Source organism: Bos indicus x Bos taurus, chromosome 15 (assembly GCF_003369695.1).
Source record: "Bos indicus x Bos taurus breed Angus x Brahman F1 hybrid chromosome 15, Bos_hybrid_MaternalHap_v2.0, whole genome shotgun sequence".
NCBI classification, from domain to species: domain Eukaryota; kingdom Metazoa; phylum Chordata; class Mammalia; order Artiodactyla; family Bovidae; genus Bos; species Bos indicus x Bos taurus.
The window spans coordinates 32,487,884-32,504,312 of record NC_040090.1 but is presented as its reverse complement, the minus strand read 5'-3'; the positions used below and the strand labels follow the sequence as shown (position 1 = coordinate 32,504,312).

At 42.6% G+C, this 16,429-nt stretch overlaps 1 protein-coding gene across 4 annotated transcripts in view; it reads left to right on the top strand.

Moving 5' to 3' along the window:
- Window positions 1–16,429, top strand: part of RNF121 (ring finger protein 121) — an 83,192-nt gene that overhangs the window by 163 nt on the left and 66,600 nt on the right. The window contains exon 2 of one of the 4 annotated variants that reach the window (XM_027563018.1): window positions 828–943. The exons of 2 other annotated variants lie outside the window; for them this stretch is intronic. Coding sequence is in view for 1 of the 2 variants with exons in the window: in XM_027563016.1 (XP_027418817.1) it covers window positions 3,223–3,288 (66 nt within the window). In the remaining variant the exon portion in view is untranslated. Of the gene's footprint in view, window positions 1–827; window positions 944–3,207; window positions 3,289–16,429 lie in introns of those variants that run through there. One more of the 4 variants, XM_027563016.1, reaches the window with a different exon arrangement.

The following is a 16,429-nucleotide window of genomic DNA, read 5'->3' as shown; positions in this document are numbered from 1 at the left end:
GGTATCGGGAGTAGGGGTCCTAGGAGAGACGAGATCCTTAGAGGGAAGGAGCCAACTGGGGAGCTGGTGCGCGGAGAGGGAAATCTGAGGTACCCGGGACTCGGGGACTCGGAGGCAGTCATGGGGTAGAAGATTTGCAGCAACCTCAAGGGTGGAGGTGGGGGACAGAGAGAGAAGCCAGAGGGGTGGGGGTGTTAAGATTTAGGATTATTAGCTAAGGGTCCTGGGGAGGACTGATGGGCTGCCAGGTGGTTTGAGTTAGAGGGGCGTAGACTTCTGTGAGGGAAAGCTGGGTTTTCACTGAGGGAAAGCAAAGGACTGTCTGGGTTTGGAGTCGGGGCGGGGGACGCGGACCAGGAAAGAGTGTTTATCTACCAGTATTACAGGTTTGAGTTATTTTTTATGTTAGAGCGCTTTAAGTTCTAGAACTTTGTACGTAATGTGGGCTCGATAGAGTTTTGGTCAACGAATGATAGAACGAATGGGTGAATGAACGATTGTATAGCGAAATTTATCCATTCACTCACTTAAAAGTTTCAGTATCACCTTTGAGCGAAGCTCAGGGGTAGGTGCTAGGGACCTTCCCATAGAAGAACCCAAGGTATGGTGGTGGGAGACGCACAAGAAGTCTTTTCATCGGAGGTAAGACGGTGGCACTGAGAAGAGGGGACCAGTTCAGTTTGGGGTAGGGAAGGCTTCTCCGAGGAGTCGAGTCTTAAAGAATCAGCGATTCTCTCTCTTTCACCCTTTCCCTCTTTCCTGTTAGACTTACGAGTTTTTTGAGAGTGAGCTGTTGAGGCTGTATGTCTCTTTTACCTACGTAACAGGCATTTAACAACGGGTGTATTCAGTGACCAGTGGTCCTTGAAGGAAATCACTAGGAGGAAGGAGACATTGAGTTTGAAGGGAATGAAGGGACAGCGCTGAGAAGCAGAGAGAGAAGGTGAGAAAGGAAAGGGAAAAAATTCCGAGGCCAAAGGTACATTCATGGCTAGGGGTGCCAGTGGTCTTGCCCATGACAGCATACGGACAGCAGGGAGGAATATGAGAAAGGGGTTTGATTGTCAGGGATGGAACCAGTGGGGTCTCTGAGGGATCAGCTTCTTAGAGGCCTTGGCTGGGTGGGGATTGGGGATGAGGCCCAGAGAAAAGGAGTAGAAGTGGACTTGAGAAGCAAAGCTTGTTGTTTGGTGGTGGGATGACTTGGAGGTTTGGGTTTACCTGATTGGGAACATTAAGATGGGGAGAGGAGACTGAGAAACTGACAAGTAGTCAGAGCAGGGAGAGATTTTTAAAGAACCGTTTTAGACCCATATCTTTCAGTCACTAAAAACTAGGAGTGTTTGGATACCACTTGGTTGGTGAAGTGGGGTAATTGTGGAAATGACTTCCAAGCCCCTTTCAGCTTTAAGTTTCTGTGATTATGGTTGCCTGTAGTTCAGTGAGATGTATTTGAAAGTGCCTTGGTAAAAGTAAATAATGTGTTTAGGTTATTATACATGCTTTGTTAATCATGTATAATATGATCCTTTGAACCGGGGCGGGGTCGGGGGGAGCTGATATCAGTTACATATACCAGGGTTCATTGAGATAAAGAGCAAACATTTTGGCAAAGGAGAAAATAACTTAAGTTTTGAAGTTAGGTTATTTTTGATTTTTGCTTATCTTCCTTATTGTTTTAAAAACCTAAGTGCTTCTAGTATCATAATTATACTTCCAGAGTGTCATGCCTAGAAGTCAACTTTATATGAAGCACTAGCATTCATCCCAGAAACTTCTGTTCCTTGTTTCATTTAGTAAGAAATAATATAATCTGCTGTCTGGAAATTCTATGTGGACTGGTTCTGTCCTTTTCCTTGTGTGTTTAAGAAAGTAAATCTGGGAAGCAGGAACAGTTTTCCCTTCAAGCTCAAATAAGGAGGGGGAGAGGCAGGGGTATGGTCTGGCTGACCTTAGTTTGTGAGTGAGTTTCTACTAATGCTTCCCCAGCTGTTTTTTAGCATCCTTAACTAGTGAAACAGAAGGTGAAATCCATCCTTTAATTTGTAATTATGGGAATCTTCCATGTATTACGCACTGGGAATTCAAAAATGAGTAAGACAGGATCTTTACCAATTTGTAATGTAGAGAAAAGACATGCAAATGGCCCGCTGCAATACTAGATACTTTTTATAATGGAAGGGTGTAATAGATTCAGTGGGGCGCTAGAGACAAGCACTCAAATCTGCTGAGAGTCATTGAAGTCTTTATGATGGAGATGGGTTGAAGCTGAAAAATGAAAGGTCAGGTTTACAAAGAAGCATGTGGTATCAGAATTGCTCTCCTTTAACACTTTCTACTTGGTAGAGAGACTACTGTGAAGCTCAGATTATAAAGAAGTAATGGATAACCTAGCTAAGATGCCACTTCTATGGAAAGACTGCATGCTCTGATTTCTTTAGGATATCTGATCTGTTTTCCAGTATCAGATGTCCTTAGCATAAGTAATCTGGAATAGCAGCCATTAGTTTATTCATATTCTTTTCCTTTCCTTTTTTCTTTTTCATTATTACTTTCTATAGTAGTTAAGGTAGTTTAGGTTTCACTTACTGCTTCTCCTGAATAGAAAAGAGGGCTTAGGAAAAGAGCTACTAGTAGAAAAGACCACTGTTTATTGAGCCCTTATCATAAACCAGCTCCCGTTTAAAGCCTGCATTATCTCATTTATTATTAACAGCAACCTTGTGAATTAGTTGGTGTTTACTGCATTTTGTAAATGAGACTGAGGCAAGAGAGGCTAAGTGGCATTCCCAGGATTCCAACAGTTCATGATGGGGAAGTGCAGATTCCAGCTAGAGTCTGCCTCTGCTGTGCAGAACTAAGTTTTACACCACCGTGCTATGCTGAGCACCTAGGTTCCATTCTCAAGTCAGACTCATCTTACCAAAGTAAACTACCCCTTTCTTAATCTACAAAGGACCCATCACAAATATGTGAAGCAGCATTTCATTCCTGAGAGGTTCAGAGTGGGGGTTAACTAAAAGAATATGGTTTTTCTATACAGATCCTTTAGTTTACCAATAACATGATTCTGCTGAGCCCCTCCCTGGTCATGGGGAGTGACCAGCCCAGTGGCAGTTAGGGAGATAAGCTATGGGTCTAGCCAGCTCAGGCTAGGTATTAAACAGGCTGTGATGACTGGCTAAGTTCTTTCACTTGCTGAACACCATAGGGTGCTTGAGCATGTTGGGGAGGATAAAGCATGGATACCAGCTTGGAGGCCTGGAAGCTGACTTACTCCTGGAGCCTGTGAGTTCCTTCGTGAAGGGGTAGTGGGCCAGCCATTAGAGGAATTGGAGGCACCATCTTGGCATGGAGACCTGGCTTGGGACCTAAGCTTAAAAAAGCACTTCAGCATCCTATTGGGGCCAGCCTGCCTGCCTGGATAGTTCCTGTGAATTCTGGATGTGTCTGCTCCCAGTAGTTGTCCATCTGCCAAAATGATATGATATCATGTAGATCAGTGAGTAGCTTCCAGATCAAGTTCAAAGCAGCCTACAGCTAACTTATTGTTGCCTTTAGTGCATCATTTACCTTTTCTGGGCCCTGATTTATTCTTGTTAAAAGAAAAGATTGGATTAGATTGGTGGTTTTTAAACCTTAGTCATGAAACCCTTTATTTAAAAAAAAAAAAAACTCACTTTGAAGATTCGTAGTCTTTGAAGGGACTCAGAACCCGTTGAGTGTCTCAAACCACACTTTAAAAGCCAGGGAGCTTTCTCTTACTGTCCACTGATTGGGTGACCCTATTTTATGTTCCTTCAGCCTCCTTGTACTTCCTCTAGCCCACATCTACCAAGCATTATTTTAACTGTCTGTGTCTTCCCCACTAGATTGTTGGCTGCCCAAGAGCAGAGTCCAGGTCTGTGTTGCTCGTGGTCACAGTCCCTTCACTCGGTGTGGGGCCTGGCATAAAGCAGGCACCGAACAGTGTTCAACAATTATTTTTGAATAGTGGTAATACACTCCTCTCCTTAGTAGTATGTGCTTTTTTAAAAATTGAATGTTTACAGCATCCCTATGAGAATTGAACTGTTGAACTAAATCGTGGCTAAAGCTCTGACATCCAGTGAACCATGTTTCTGATTCCTGCCAGGCCTTTGTTTGTGCTGTCCTGTCTGCCTGGAGTACCTTCCCTTTCTCCCTGTGTCTTTCCAAATCTTATGTGTATTTAAGGTCCAAGCCCAAGGCGCTCTTGTCTTGTAGAACTAGTCTGATCTACACTAATACCCTCTTTCCTTGTCTTTCATGGTTTTTCTCTGTATTCATTTATCAATTCATCAAACTTAATTAATTGTTCCAGGTAGTGTGCTATGCTTGATCATATCATGATGGATAATGTGTGATAACTGCCTTCAAGGAGGTCACAGACTAGCCTGGGTAGAGAGTGATAAGTACAAATTTGTGTCACAGGTGCTGTGTCAGTGGAGTAGGTGCCATAGGTACATCAAGGAGGAAGTGGCAATCTGTATCATATCTTCTTTTCTCAGGCAGACTGTAGATATTCCCATCTGTTGCTTTTTCAAAGTAGCAATCTTGGACTGTTTGTTTTGTTTTTTGTTTTCTCTCCCATGGGTTTCTCCCTGTAGACATTTGATAAATGCTCCTTGTTTCCAGGGATTTTCTTCTCTAGGGAAAATCAAGAGCTTGTTGAAGGATTGAGGCATGTGTGACTGAAGTTTAATCTTGGCTATCTGACAATGTATCTTCAGATTTTTTTTTAAAGACTTTTTAAAGACTAATCATTTTAAAATGAGTAGTAGCATAATGTAGTGTGCAAAAAAAAAAAAAACAAAACTAGTTATAAATGATAGACCTAGGTTTTAGATTAGGAATAGCAGATTTTGTTTTATCTCAGAGACAGCCAGATGATAATAGATGCTTAGAAGACTGTGTTCAGAAGGATTCTAAGGCCAGGGCTCAGCGGGAGAGTGCTGAAGGCAAAATGATACAGTACTTACTATGTGCCAGTTCCTGTGCCAAGTGTTTTCTATGCATTATCTAATTTCATACCACAACTTTACAAGATAGATATTATTATGGCTATATCCATTCTACAGATGTGGAAACTGAGGCACAGAGATTTAAGTAACTTGCCTAATTTGGACAGATGGTAGGTGACAGGTAGGGTTCAAATCCAAGATGACTCCAGCATCTGTGCTCTTAACCACTGTGGGCAGTATGAGTACTATAACTTCCCATGCTGTCCTATGCTAGATATTTCTACTGTGTAAGGGTGGGACTTCATTTACAGAGGTGATTTGACTCGGAATCACACTCTTTGAGACTGAGTTCTCTTTGAAAGTGCTTTTTGTTGCTCAGTTGTGTCTGACTCTGCAATTCCATGGTCTGTGGCACTCCAGGCTTCCCCCGTTCTTCACCGTCTCCTGGAGTTTGCTCAGACTCATCTCCGTTGAGTTGGTGATGCCATCCAACCATCTCCTCTTCTGTTGTCTGCTTCTCCTCTTGCCTTCAATCTTTCTCAGCATTAGAGCCTTTTCCAATGAGTCGGCTCTTGGCATCAGGTGGCTAAAGTATTTGGAACTTCAGCATCAGTCCTTGCAGTGTATATTCAGAGTTGATTTCCTTTAGGATTGACTGGTTTGATCTTCTTGCCGTACAAGAGACTCTTAAGAGTCTTCTCCAGCACCACAGTTCAAAAGCGTCAATTCTTTGGTGCCCAGCCTTCTTAATGGTCCGACTTTCACATCCATACATGACTACTGGAAAAACCATAGTTTTGACTATATGGACCTTTGTTGGCAAAGTGATGTCTCTGCTTTTTAGTATACTGTCTAGCTTTGTCATAGCTTTTCTTCCAAAGAGCCAGCATCTTTTGATTTCATGGCTGCAGTCACCATCTGCAGTGATTTTGAAGCCCAAGAAAATAAAGTCAGTTGCTGTTTTCCTATCCATCCTTATATCCTTGGTGCCTGGCATAGAGTATGACTCAATAAATGTTTGAAGATAAGAGCTTATGAGAGATTCCACACCTTAATTCTTCATCTTTGAAATGATGGGTTTGGACCACATGACTTCTAGAGGTCTCCTGCAGCTTTGAAAGTATTTTACTTTGCTTTGTGAGTCCTGTAATTCCTGTTGGGTACTAGGTAAATGGTAGAGAATGACCGAATGAAGGTGTAATTATTATTAATAATCTGTGCTCATAATCTTAGGATAAGAGTAGAAAAAATGGTGATAGGAAAGTTGTAGACAAAAAGGCCTACATATAACCTCCAATACTGTAACCTTTGACTTTCTGTGCAGTCAGAGTCTCATACTCTGGCAGACACCCTGTCTACATGTCTACAGTTTTTCCCATTTGATTTCCCATTACAAACCTCCCACCGCCCCACCTCCCCCAGCTCACTCTTTCTTTTTAAAATTAACCTTTTACTTAATAACTCATCTACTTCCAGAAGGAATTTAAAGTGTCCTCTGGTCAATAAAGAGCTTCCCAGGCAGTACAATGGTAGAGAATCTGCCTGCCCGTGAGGGAGATGTGGAAGATGCAAGAGATATGGGTTTGATCCCTGGGTCTGGAAGATCCCCTGGAGCAGGAAATGGCAACCCACTCCAGTATTCTTGCCTGGAAGAGTCCATGGACAGAGGAGCCTGGCGGGTCCATGGGTCACAAATAATCAGGCACGATGAGCACATACACATGCTGGTCAATAAGGGAAGGTTGGAGAGAGAATAAGAAAAGATGAAGAGGAATGTTCTAATTTTTTGAATGCAGGAACTGTCTTTCTCATCTCTGCATTCCTCTGCCTTACCCAGTGCTTGGCAATAGCAGACATTGATTATATTTGTTGAATAAATGAGAATGTTTGTAGATGTGGATTCTACTCAGGTTTAAGGAAGTGTTGACTAAATTGCAAAGATTAACTGACATACTGTCTGTCCTGGCCGGGCAGTAATACAGTAGCTCCTGACAGTACTGTTTGCTTATAAACTGCTTTTCCAATTTTAATTAATGCCATATTACTGCTCAGCAGTGAGTCATAAGCACAGAGTCTGAGGACCTGCTTTTCCTTACTGTGTTGCATTGTTTGTTTCCCCCAGTGAGCAGTGAACTTACTGAGGGGACAGACCATATTATTTTTCACCTCTGTGTTCCCAGCACCTAATCTTTCACAGTAGTTATCGTAGAGTAGATATTCAAATGCTTATTGAAGGATCTTAAATCTAATCCATTTACCCATGTCAAACACTCCCCGCAAGTGGTCACCTAGTCTGTGTTTAAACACAAAGAATCCACCTGCCGATGCAGGAGATCTGCATGGAGAAGATCATCTGGAGGAGGAAATGGCTAGCCACTTCAGTATTCTTGGCCTAGGAAATCCCATGGACAGAGGAGCCTGGTGGGCTACAGTCTGTGGGGTCGCAAAAGAGTTGGACACAACTTAGCTCAACTAAGTAACAGTGAAAGGGAGTTTATCATTCTTTGGTCAGCCTCTTCCTTCTTTGATTTCCTCTGTTGCAGTATTCTTCAGATTGGGCTAGAATTCTTATTTCTGTAGCTTCATCTTTTTAGTCCTCTTTTCCTAGATCCTACTTCTTTGCATCTTTGACCCATGATGGAGGCACATGGCCCTGCAAGAGAATCCTCTGATGAATTTAGGTTCACTCCACTTGGGGTTAATTAGGTTCAGTTCACCTAGGGCTATTGGCCTAAAAGCTTACTCTGTGGAAGTCAACCCAGGATAATCCACCCAGTGTCATTCCTCTTCTCTATTTTATTTCTTTGTGTTTTCCCTTTTTGAAGTCATTTATCTCTCTGCTCCTCAGAGGAAAATCTGTCGGTAAACATAAACTCATTAGTTCCCTCTAAAGTGCAGCTATCCCAAGAGGATGCTGAGTTGTGGCCATGGGGCTTTTGGCCTTGAGCAACTAGGGAGAACCAGTGGGGAAAGGGGAAGCTGGAGGCAGAGAGCATAGCCCTGCTGTGGTCTGTTCCCTCTGCCCTCCTTCCCCCTTCCCAGTAGGATGTTCTCAGTAACTGAGTGTGTCTGTTACTGAGGACGTCTCCAGTGGCGTTCTACTCCCCATTTGCCCATAGGATTGAGCCCACCCTCTTGCTGAGCCTGTCATTAAGCTTCCTGTCATTTAGCTCTCTTTCTAGTGATAACAAACAATAGCTAAATTTTTTAGTGCATGCTGCATGGCAGGCATTACACCAAGCATTTTACATGCATTAGCTATTTTAATTCTCTTTTAATACTATTATTGTCTTCACTTTCCAGATGAGTAAAAACTGAGGCATTGCCAAGTAACTTATTCAGGGGTGGATAGCTTGTAAGTAGAACTGGGATTTGAACCCAGCGATGGGATGCCATAATCTCTATTGCTGGTATACTTTATAACATTAATTTACTGTTTTCAAAATTCACTGTATATTTATTAAGCATTTAATTTTGCCAGATACTTTATTTTGTGTTGGGGATTCATAAATGATTAAAGAGGGACTTCCTTGGCAGTCCAGTGGTAAAGACTCCACTCTTCCACTGCAGGGGGCATGGGTTCGATCCTTGGTCAAAGAACTAAGATTCTGCATGCTGCACGTTGTGGCCAAAAAGAAAAAACAACCAAACCAAAAGAACCCCATAAATGTTTAAAGAGACTCTGTGCTTCAAGAGTTCATGGTCTAGTAGGGAGAGGGACCCCCTAAGTGATAATGACCAATGTAGTGTGATGAGTGAAGTCATGTACAGGTACCACAGGTACATGGCAAAGTGTGAAAGTATATTTGGGAGAGTTAGGGAAGACTTCGGAGAAGATATGACGTTGGGCTCATTCTTAAAGCAAGAATAATGTTTATCATGTGATCAGGAGACCAATTTATACAAAGGTAAAAGCACATATATGTGAAGGACAGGAGGCTTATTATCTCTAAGCATACTATTAAACATACTTTTCTCCACTAATAAAACATTTAGTGATACCTGCTTGCTTTGTGCAATGCACTGTGTTAGGTACTTATGTTGAGAAGAAATAATACTAATTCATGTTTCATGCCTTCAAAGAGCTTTCATCGTTCAGTTAGAAAAGTAGCCCATGTAGTTCAATTAGAAAGGCTATAATTATAAAGTAAGACATTCTAAATACCTCATCAGTAGAAAAATCAAAGTGCTGTTGGGGAAGTAAATCTCTTCTTATCAAAATGGTTAGGGAAGACTTCATGGAGAAGGAGACGCCTGAGCTGGACCTTAATGGATGATTTAAGTTTCACTAGAGAGAGCATTAAAGCTTAATTTAATTTAATTAAAACATTAATGAGAGGCTTAAAGCTCAACATTCAGAAAATTAACATCGTGGCATCCAGTCCCATCACTTCATGGCAAATAGATGGGGAAACAGTGGCTGACTTTATTTTTCTGGGCTCCAAAATCACTGCAGATGGTGATTGCAGCCATGAAATTAAAAGACACTTACTCTTTGGAAGGAAAGTTATGACCGACCTAGACAGCATATTGAAAAGCAGAGACATTACTTTGCCAGCAAACGTCTGTCTAGTCAAGGCTGTGGTTTTTCCTTTGGTCATGTATGGATGTGAGAGTTGGACTATAAAGAAAGCTGAGTGCCTAAGAATTGATGATTTTGAACTGTGGTGTTGGAGAAGACTCTTGAGAGTCCCTTGGACTGCAAAGAGATCCAACCAGTCCATCCTAAAGGAGATCAGTCCTGGGTGTTCATTGAAAGGACTGATGTTGAAGCTGAAACTCCCAATACTTTGGCCACCTGATGCAAAGAGCTGAGTCATTTGAAAAGATCCTGATGCTTGGAAAGATTGAGGGCAGGAGAAGAAGGGGACGACAGAGGATGAGATGGTTGGATGGCGTCACCAACTTGATGAACATGAGTTTGAGTAAACTCCAGGAGTTGGTGATGGACAGGGAGGCCTGGTGTGCTGTGGTTCATGGGGTCGCAAAGAGTTGGACATGTCTGAGAAACTGAACTGAACTGAGAGAGAGCGTTAGAAATAAAGGTCCCAAGTAAATATGAGAAAGTAAATGTGATTGGGGATCAGCAAGTAAAAGAGGCTGCTACTGCTACTGCTAAGTCACTTCAGTCGTGTCTGACTCTGTGCGACCCCATAGACGGCAGCCTACCAGGCTCCCCCGTCCCTGGGATTCTCCAGGCAAGATCACTGGAGTGGGTTGCCATTGCCTTCTCCAAAGTAAGAGAGGACTAAGTACTAAATGCAGAAACATAGGTTGGAGCCAGTATGAGGTTGACTTCAAATGCCAGGTTGAGGAATTAAGACATCCACTCATTCCTTCAGTCAGCATTTATCGAGTGCTTCAATACGCCAGATACAGTGCTGGGGACGCAAACATGAAGACATAACTCCTGCTTTCAGGGGGCTAATGGTCACACAGAGGAAGACGGACATGGAAACAAATGATTGCAGTGTAGTGCAAGTGTGTGTCACGTACTGTGGTGACAAAGGAGAGAGTGACTAACTGCTTGAGGGAATCATTAAAGACTTAACAGAGGATGCTTGAGATGGTTCTTGAGGATTGAGTTCAGTAGATAGTCTGTGAGAAAGGGAAGAGTAGTCCAGCAAAATGAAAAGATCTGCAAAGGCTTAGAGGCGTTAGAATATTCTATTCTATTCTATTCCACATAGAATATTCTGGGAACTGTAAGATTTCCTGTATTAGTGGAATATAGATTAAATGTAGGGGGATGGCAGTGAGTGATAAGGTCGGCAAGGCCTTTTTAACAACATGCTAAGAGGCTTGAACTTATAATACACTCAGATATATGTCTCAGAATGATCAAATCTGGTAGAAGGGTGGAAGTTATTTTTGGAAGAATCAGCTTGGGCGAAGGAGAAGAAATTAGTTGGGAGTACTGCAGTGGTCCAAGAGATTGTGGGGATCTGAGCAAAACCAAAAGCAGGGTGGAGAAAAGTGAGCAGCCATAAAAATATTACATAGAGTGCACTTACTATTTTTTGCCTTTTCCATTCCATTCCTTAATTCATTCACTCACACATTCGTCAAGCATTTATTAAATATATAATCTATATTATTTATTCAAATACTTGCAACTTCAGAATGTCAGGAATTTTTCTAGGTCCCAGTAATTCAGCAGTGAACAAGACAATGAAGGTCCTTGCTCTTGAGAAGTTTACTTTCTAATAGGGGAAACACAGATAATAAGTAACTAGCAGGATAACTTCAAATGGTGTTAAATACTCTGAGAAAAGGATGGAGAATGACTCGAGGAGAGATGCTACTTTCAATTGGGAGGTTTATGGAATGCCTCTGAGGAGGTGATATTTAAACTGAGACCTGAATGAAGAAGACTTAGCAGCTTGAAGATTTGGAAGCATACTGTGTCAAGTCGAGGGAGAAGCAACTACAAATCGGTGGTAACGGGTTACACATGTCTTGGGACCAAAGAAGACCAGTGGGGCTGAGTTACAGTGAGCAAGAGAAAAATAGTACCGTATGAAGTCACAGAGTTTGGTAGAGTCAGATATGTAAGGTCCTGTAGATGCTGCTGAATGTGTTGAATTTTATTGAGAGTACAATGATTTTGGATGGTTTTTAAAATAGTGAGGCGAGCTGATTTGCATTTTTAAAAAAGATCTTTCTGGCTGCTTTGAGAAGAATGGATTGTAGGGGAGCACTCGAGGAGGGCAGTTAAGAGGCTGTTGGCAGTAGTCTGAGTGAGAAATGATAGTTTTGGAGTTGGGGGCGAGGGGGAGTGTGAGTAGGGTGGCAGAGATGGCGAGATGAAATTAGAATGCTTTGAAGTAGAGCCTACAGGACTTGCTGGTGGATTGGATATGGGACGTAAGGGAATGAAAATAATCAGGCTTGACTTTCAGGCTTTTTGAGTTTGTTTTGCTTTCACTTGAGTAGTTGGCAACACCATGGCTGATGTTACTGTGTACTGACAGGACAGACTAGGAGAAATTTTTGTTGGGGTGAGGAGAAGGAAATACAGAAAACTTGTGTTTGTCTATGCTAAGTTTGAGATGCCTATGTAAACATCTAAGTGGTGGTGTTAATTAGGCAGTTGGAAATATGAATGTAGAGTGGGAGGAGAGTTCTGGACATTGGTCTGAGATTCTGAAGAGCTGCCTTTTTATCCTGTCTCTACCACACAGTTGTTACTGAGACAAGTCAGTGAGACACTTGAGTCACAGTGTCGTCGGCTTAAAGAAGTAATAAAGGTATGTGTTAGGCCAGGCTTGTGTGTATGGCGGGAGAATCCTGTTTATTCATGTATCCATTCATCAAGCATGCACTGAGCATTTATTACGGGACTGTCTTAGCTATGAAGGATAATGAAGACCTAGGCCCTGCTCTCAGGCTGCTCGTAGTCCAGTGGAAGAGTTAGTGAAATAAGCAGATGTAACAACTGCTGCGATACAGAGACTCACAGAGCTCTCTGTGAGCACAGAAAATGGGGGACAAGAGATCAAGAGAGGCTCCCCAGAGCAGTGGCATTTCAGCTGGTGTGGGAAAAATGACCAGAGGTTAATCAGCCAAGAAAAGAAGGGAAAGAGCCTCTGGGCAGAAGGAGCAACATGAGCAAGGTGGGAGGTGAGGGAGGGAACAGCAGGGCACTGAGTCAGGTTTAGTGTCACTGCTGCATGGTGAGTAGAGGGTGGGGCGTGGTGAGAAAGGGAGGTGGGTGTGAGATCGCTGAGGAGTTTGGATTTTTATGTGTACTGGGTGATTAACTGTGGAAGAACTTTAAGCACTTAGGTGAGTGGCGTGGATCAGATCTGCATTCTAGAAAGATCACTCTGGGGACAGAAATGGAGAAGGGATTAGAGAGGCAGGGAAGACATACCTTAACCCAGGCAAGTAGTGCTTCCAGATTTATCTAATTTCAAAGTGTGCTTTCTGGTGTATTATGTATAGTGCAGGAGAGCGCATGTTAAATGCCAGAGGTGTGCAGGAGCAGAGGCGGGTGAAACTGGAAGGTAGTCTGGGGCAGGTCATGGCCTTATGTGGTCACGTGAGCTCACTGTCAGTGCATTCTTGGAGGGCACTATGTAACCTACTGGGGAGTTCTTATTTTCTCTTACAGGCAGTATTAGGAAACCAGAAGATTTTGAACTTGAGTGACACAGTGACTGGCAAGAAAGGCATGAGGTTGAAGGACATGGATTATGTTTGTAGCTTGAATAATAGGAAGAGATGATAGAGACATTTCCTGCCCCACTGATCTAGGCCTTCTGGTAGAACCAACCATGTTCTTCAGTTTTTCCTTCTTCCCAAAGCTTCCCTCAGTCCTATTTGTATGCTTACAAGTTTGGAAAGTATTCAGTATTTACTATAGGCTGTTGATAATCATGAAGGACTTCATGCTAGTGCTTAAGAGGAGGAGCACTTTTTAACTTAAAACCCACAAAGGATGGAGCACCTTTGCCAGCTGTGCATCTCTGATGTGATCCAGATACCAGGCTGTCTCTTTAGGTCAATTCTGAAAGAGATGGGAATACCAGACCACCTGACCTGCCTCTTGAGAAATCTGTATGCAGGTCAGGAAGCAACAGTTAGAACTGGACATGGAACAACAGACTGGTTCCAAATAGGAAAAGGAGTACATCAAGGCTGTATATTGTCACCCTGCTTATTTAACTTATATGCAGAGTACATCATGAGAAACGCTGGGCTAGAAGAAGCACAAGCTGGAATCAAGATTGCCGGGAGAAATATCAATAACCTCAGATATGCAGGTGACACCACCCTTACGGCAGAAAGTGAAGAGGAACTCAAAAGCCTCTTGATGAAAGTAAAAGTGGAGAGTGAAAAGTTGGCTTAAAGCTCAACATTCAGAAAAAGAAGATCATGGCATCTGGTCCCATCACTTGATGGGGAAAAGATGGGGAAACAGTGGAAAGGTGTCAGGCTTTATTTTTCTGGGCTCCAAAATCACTGCAGATGGTGACTGCAGCCATGAAATTAAAAGACGCTTACTCCTTGGAAGGAAAGTTAAAACCAACCTAGATAGCATATTGAAAAGCAGAGACATTACTTTGCCAACAAAGGTCCGTCTAGTCAAGGCTATGGTTTTTCCTGTGGTCATGTATGGATGTGAGAGTTGGACTGTGAAGAAGGCTGAGCGCCGAAGAATTGATGCTTTTGAACTGTGGTGTTGGAGGAGACTCTTGAGAGTCCCTTGGACTGCAAGGAGATCCAACCAGTCCATTCTGAAGGAGATCAGCCCTGGGATTTCTTTGGAAGGAATGATGCTGAAGCTGAAACTCCAGTACTTTGGCCACCTCATGCAAAGAGTTGACTCATTGGAAAAGACTCTGATGCTGGGAGGGATTGGGGGCAGGAGGAGAAGGGGACAACAGAGGATGAGATGGCTGGATGGCATCACTGACTCGATGGACATGAGTTTGAGTGAACTCTGGGAGTTGGTGATGGACAGGGAGGCCTGGTGTGCTGCGATTCACGGGGTCTCAAAGAATTGGACACGACTGAGCAACTGAACTGAACTGAACTGAAGGAGAAGAAAGCGCATTTCAAGCAGAGCCAGCGTTTCAATTAGTGCTGTCGTGTGCTTGCTGTCTCTCTCACTGGCTGAGGGAGTGGAGGGAGGGTGGCTGGTTTTCTAAGTAATGGAACGTTTTGATGACTACTTCTTAGTGTGGGCCACTGTAAGAATTGCTTCTTACTCTCGGGGAGCAGCAGCAGTCTCAGGGGTAACTGGTAGTAGCCAATGTAAATAAGTTCTTTTGGTTTCAGGTGGCTTTCCCAGTTCTTCTGGATTCTTCTGCAACATCATTCCCACTGTTTTGTTCAAGTGAGAGTTACTCAGCCTCTGTGTATTTCCAAAGCATGTGCTTTAGGTCTAGTGCTAGGTGTGACATGTGAGGGAGATGCTGAACAAGTACGGCATTATTCTTGCCTTCAAAGCAGTTAAAAGCAGTAATGTCCACCTAACATTTACTGAACATGTGCAATGAGTCAGATTACGTGCTAGTTCTTTGAAATGTGAAAATGAGTAGGATTCAGATGATTATCAGACTACTTTGGATTGCTAAATGGGAGAAAATATTTGTAAACCATATTTCTGATGAGAGATTTATATTTGGGATATGTAATGAGCTCTTACCAGTTAATAAGAAAAAGGTAAATAATCCAGTAAAATATAAACAAATGATCTGACTAGACCTTTTTCAAAAGAAAATACACAAATGGCCAATAAGCACTTGAAAAGATGTTGAACATCATTAGCCATCAGAGAAATGCACATCAAAACCACGACACCACTTCATGCCCAATATGATGCTATAATCAAAAAGATGTTATACACGTGTTGTGGATGTAGAAAAATTGGACTCCTCATGCACTGCTAGTGGAAATGTAAAATGGTACAGTTGCTGTGGAGAACAGTTTGGCAGTACCTCAAAAGGTTAAGCATAGAGTTGCCATATGACCCAGTAGTTCCACTCTAGAAATATACTCAAGAAATAAAAACATATGTCTCCGTAAAACTTACATACAAATGTTCATAGCAGTATTATAATAGCCAAATAGTAGATGGCTCAAATGTCTATCAACTGGTAAATGGATACATAAAATGTATATCCATACAGTGGAAGATTACCTGTTACAAAAAAGGAGTGAACTACTGATACATGCTGTATCATGATACATGGATAATCCTTGAAAAGCATGCTATCTGTTATGATACATAAAAGAAGCCAGTAAGTAAAGACAGCATATTGTGTGACTTCATTTATATGAAAGATCCAGAACAGACAAATCTATAGAGATATAAAGTAGATTAAGGGGTTGCTTAGAGCCTGGTGGGCTGCTGTCTATGGGGTCACACAGATTTGGACACAACTGAAGGCAGTGGCACCCCACTCCAGTACTCTTGCCTGGAAAATCCCATGGATGGAGGAGCCTGGTAGGCTGCAGTCCATGGGGTCACCAAGAGTCAGACACGACTGAGCGACTTCCTTTTCACTTTCATGCATTGGAGAAGGAAATGGCAACCCACTCCAGTGTTCTTGTCTGGAGAATCCCAGGGATGGGGGAGCCTGGTGGGCTGCCGTCTCTGGGGTCACACAGAGTTGGACACGACTGAAGTGACTTCGCAGCAGCAGCAGAGGCAACTTAGCAGCAGCAGCAGCAGCAGGTCTAGGGACAGGAATGGGGAGTTGGCCAGTGAGCTTTGAGCTTTCTTTATAGTGTGATGGAAATGATTTAAAAGAAGATGGCTGTACAACTTTATAAATATATGAACAGTTAGTGAATTGTCCACCTGAGATGGTTGCTATGCCTTAATAAAGCCTTAAAAGTAAAAGATCCTTGACCTCAAGATGATTAGAGTCTAGAGATAAAAACAGACTCAGAAACAAGTATTATATTAAATGTAATAAATATGACCTTAGAGA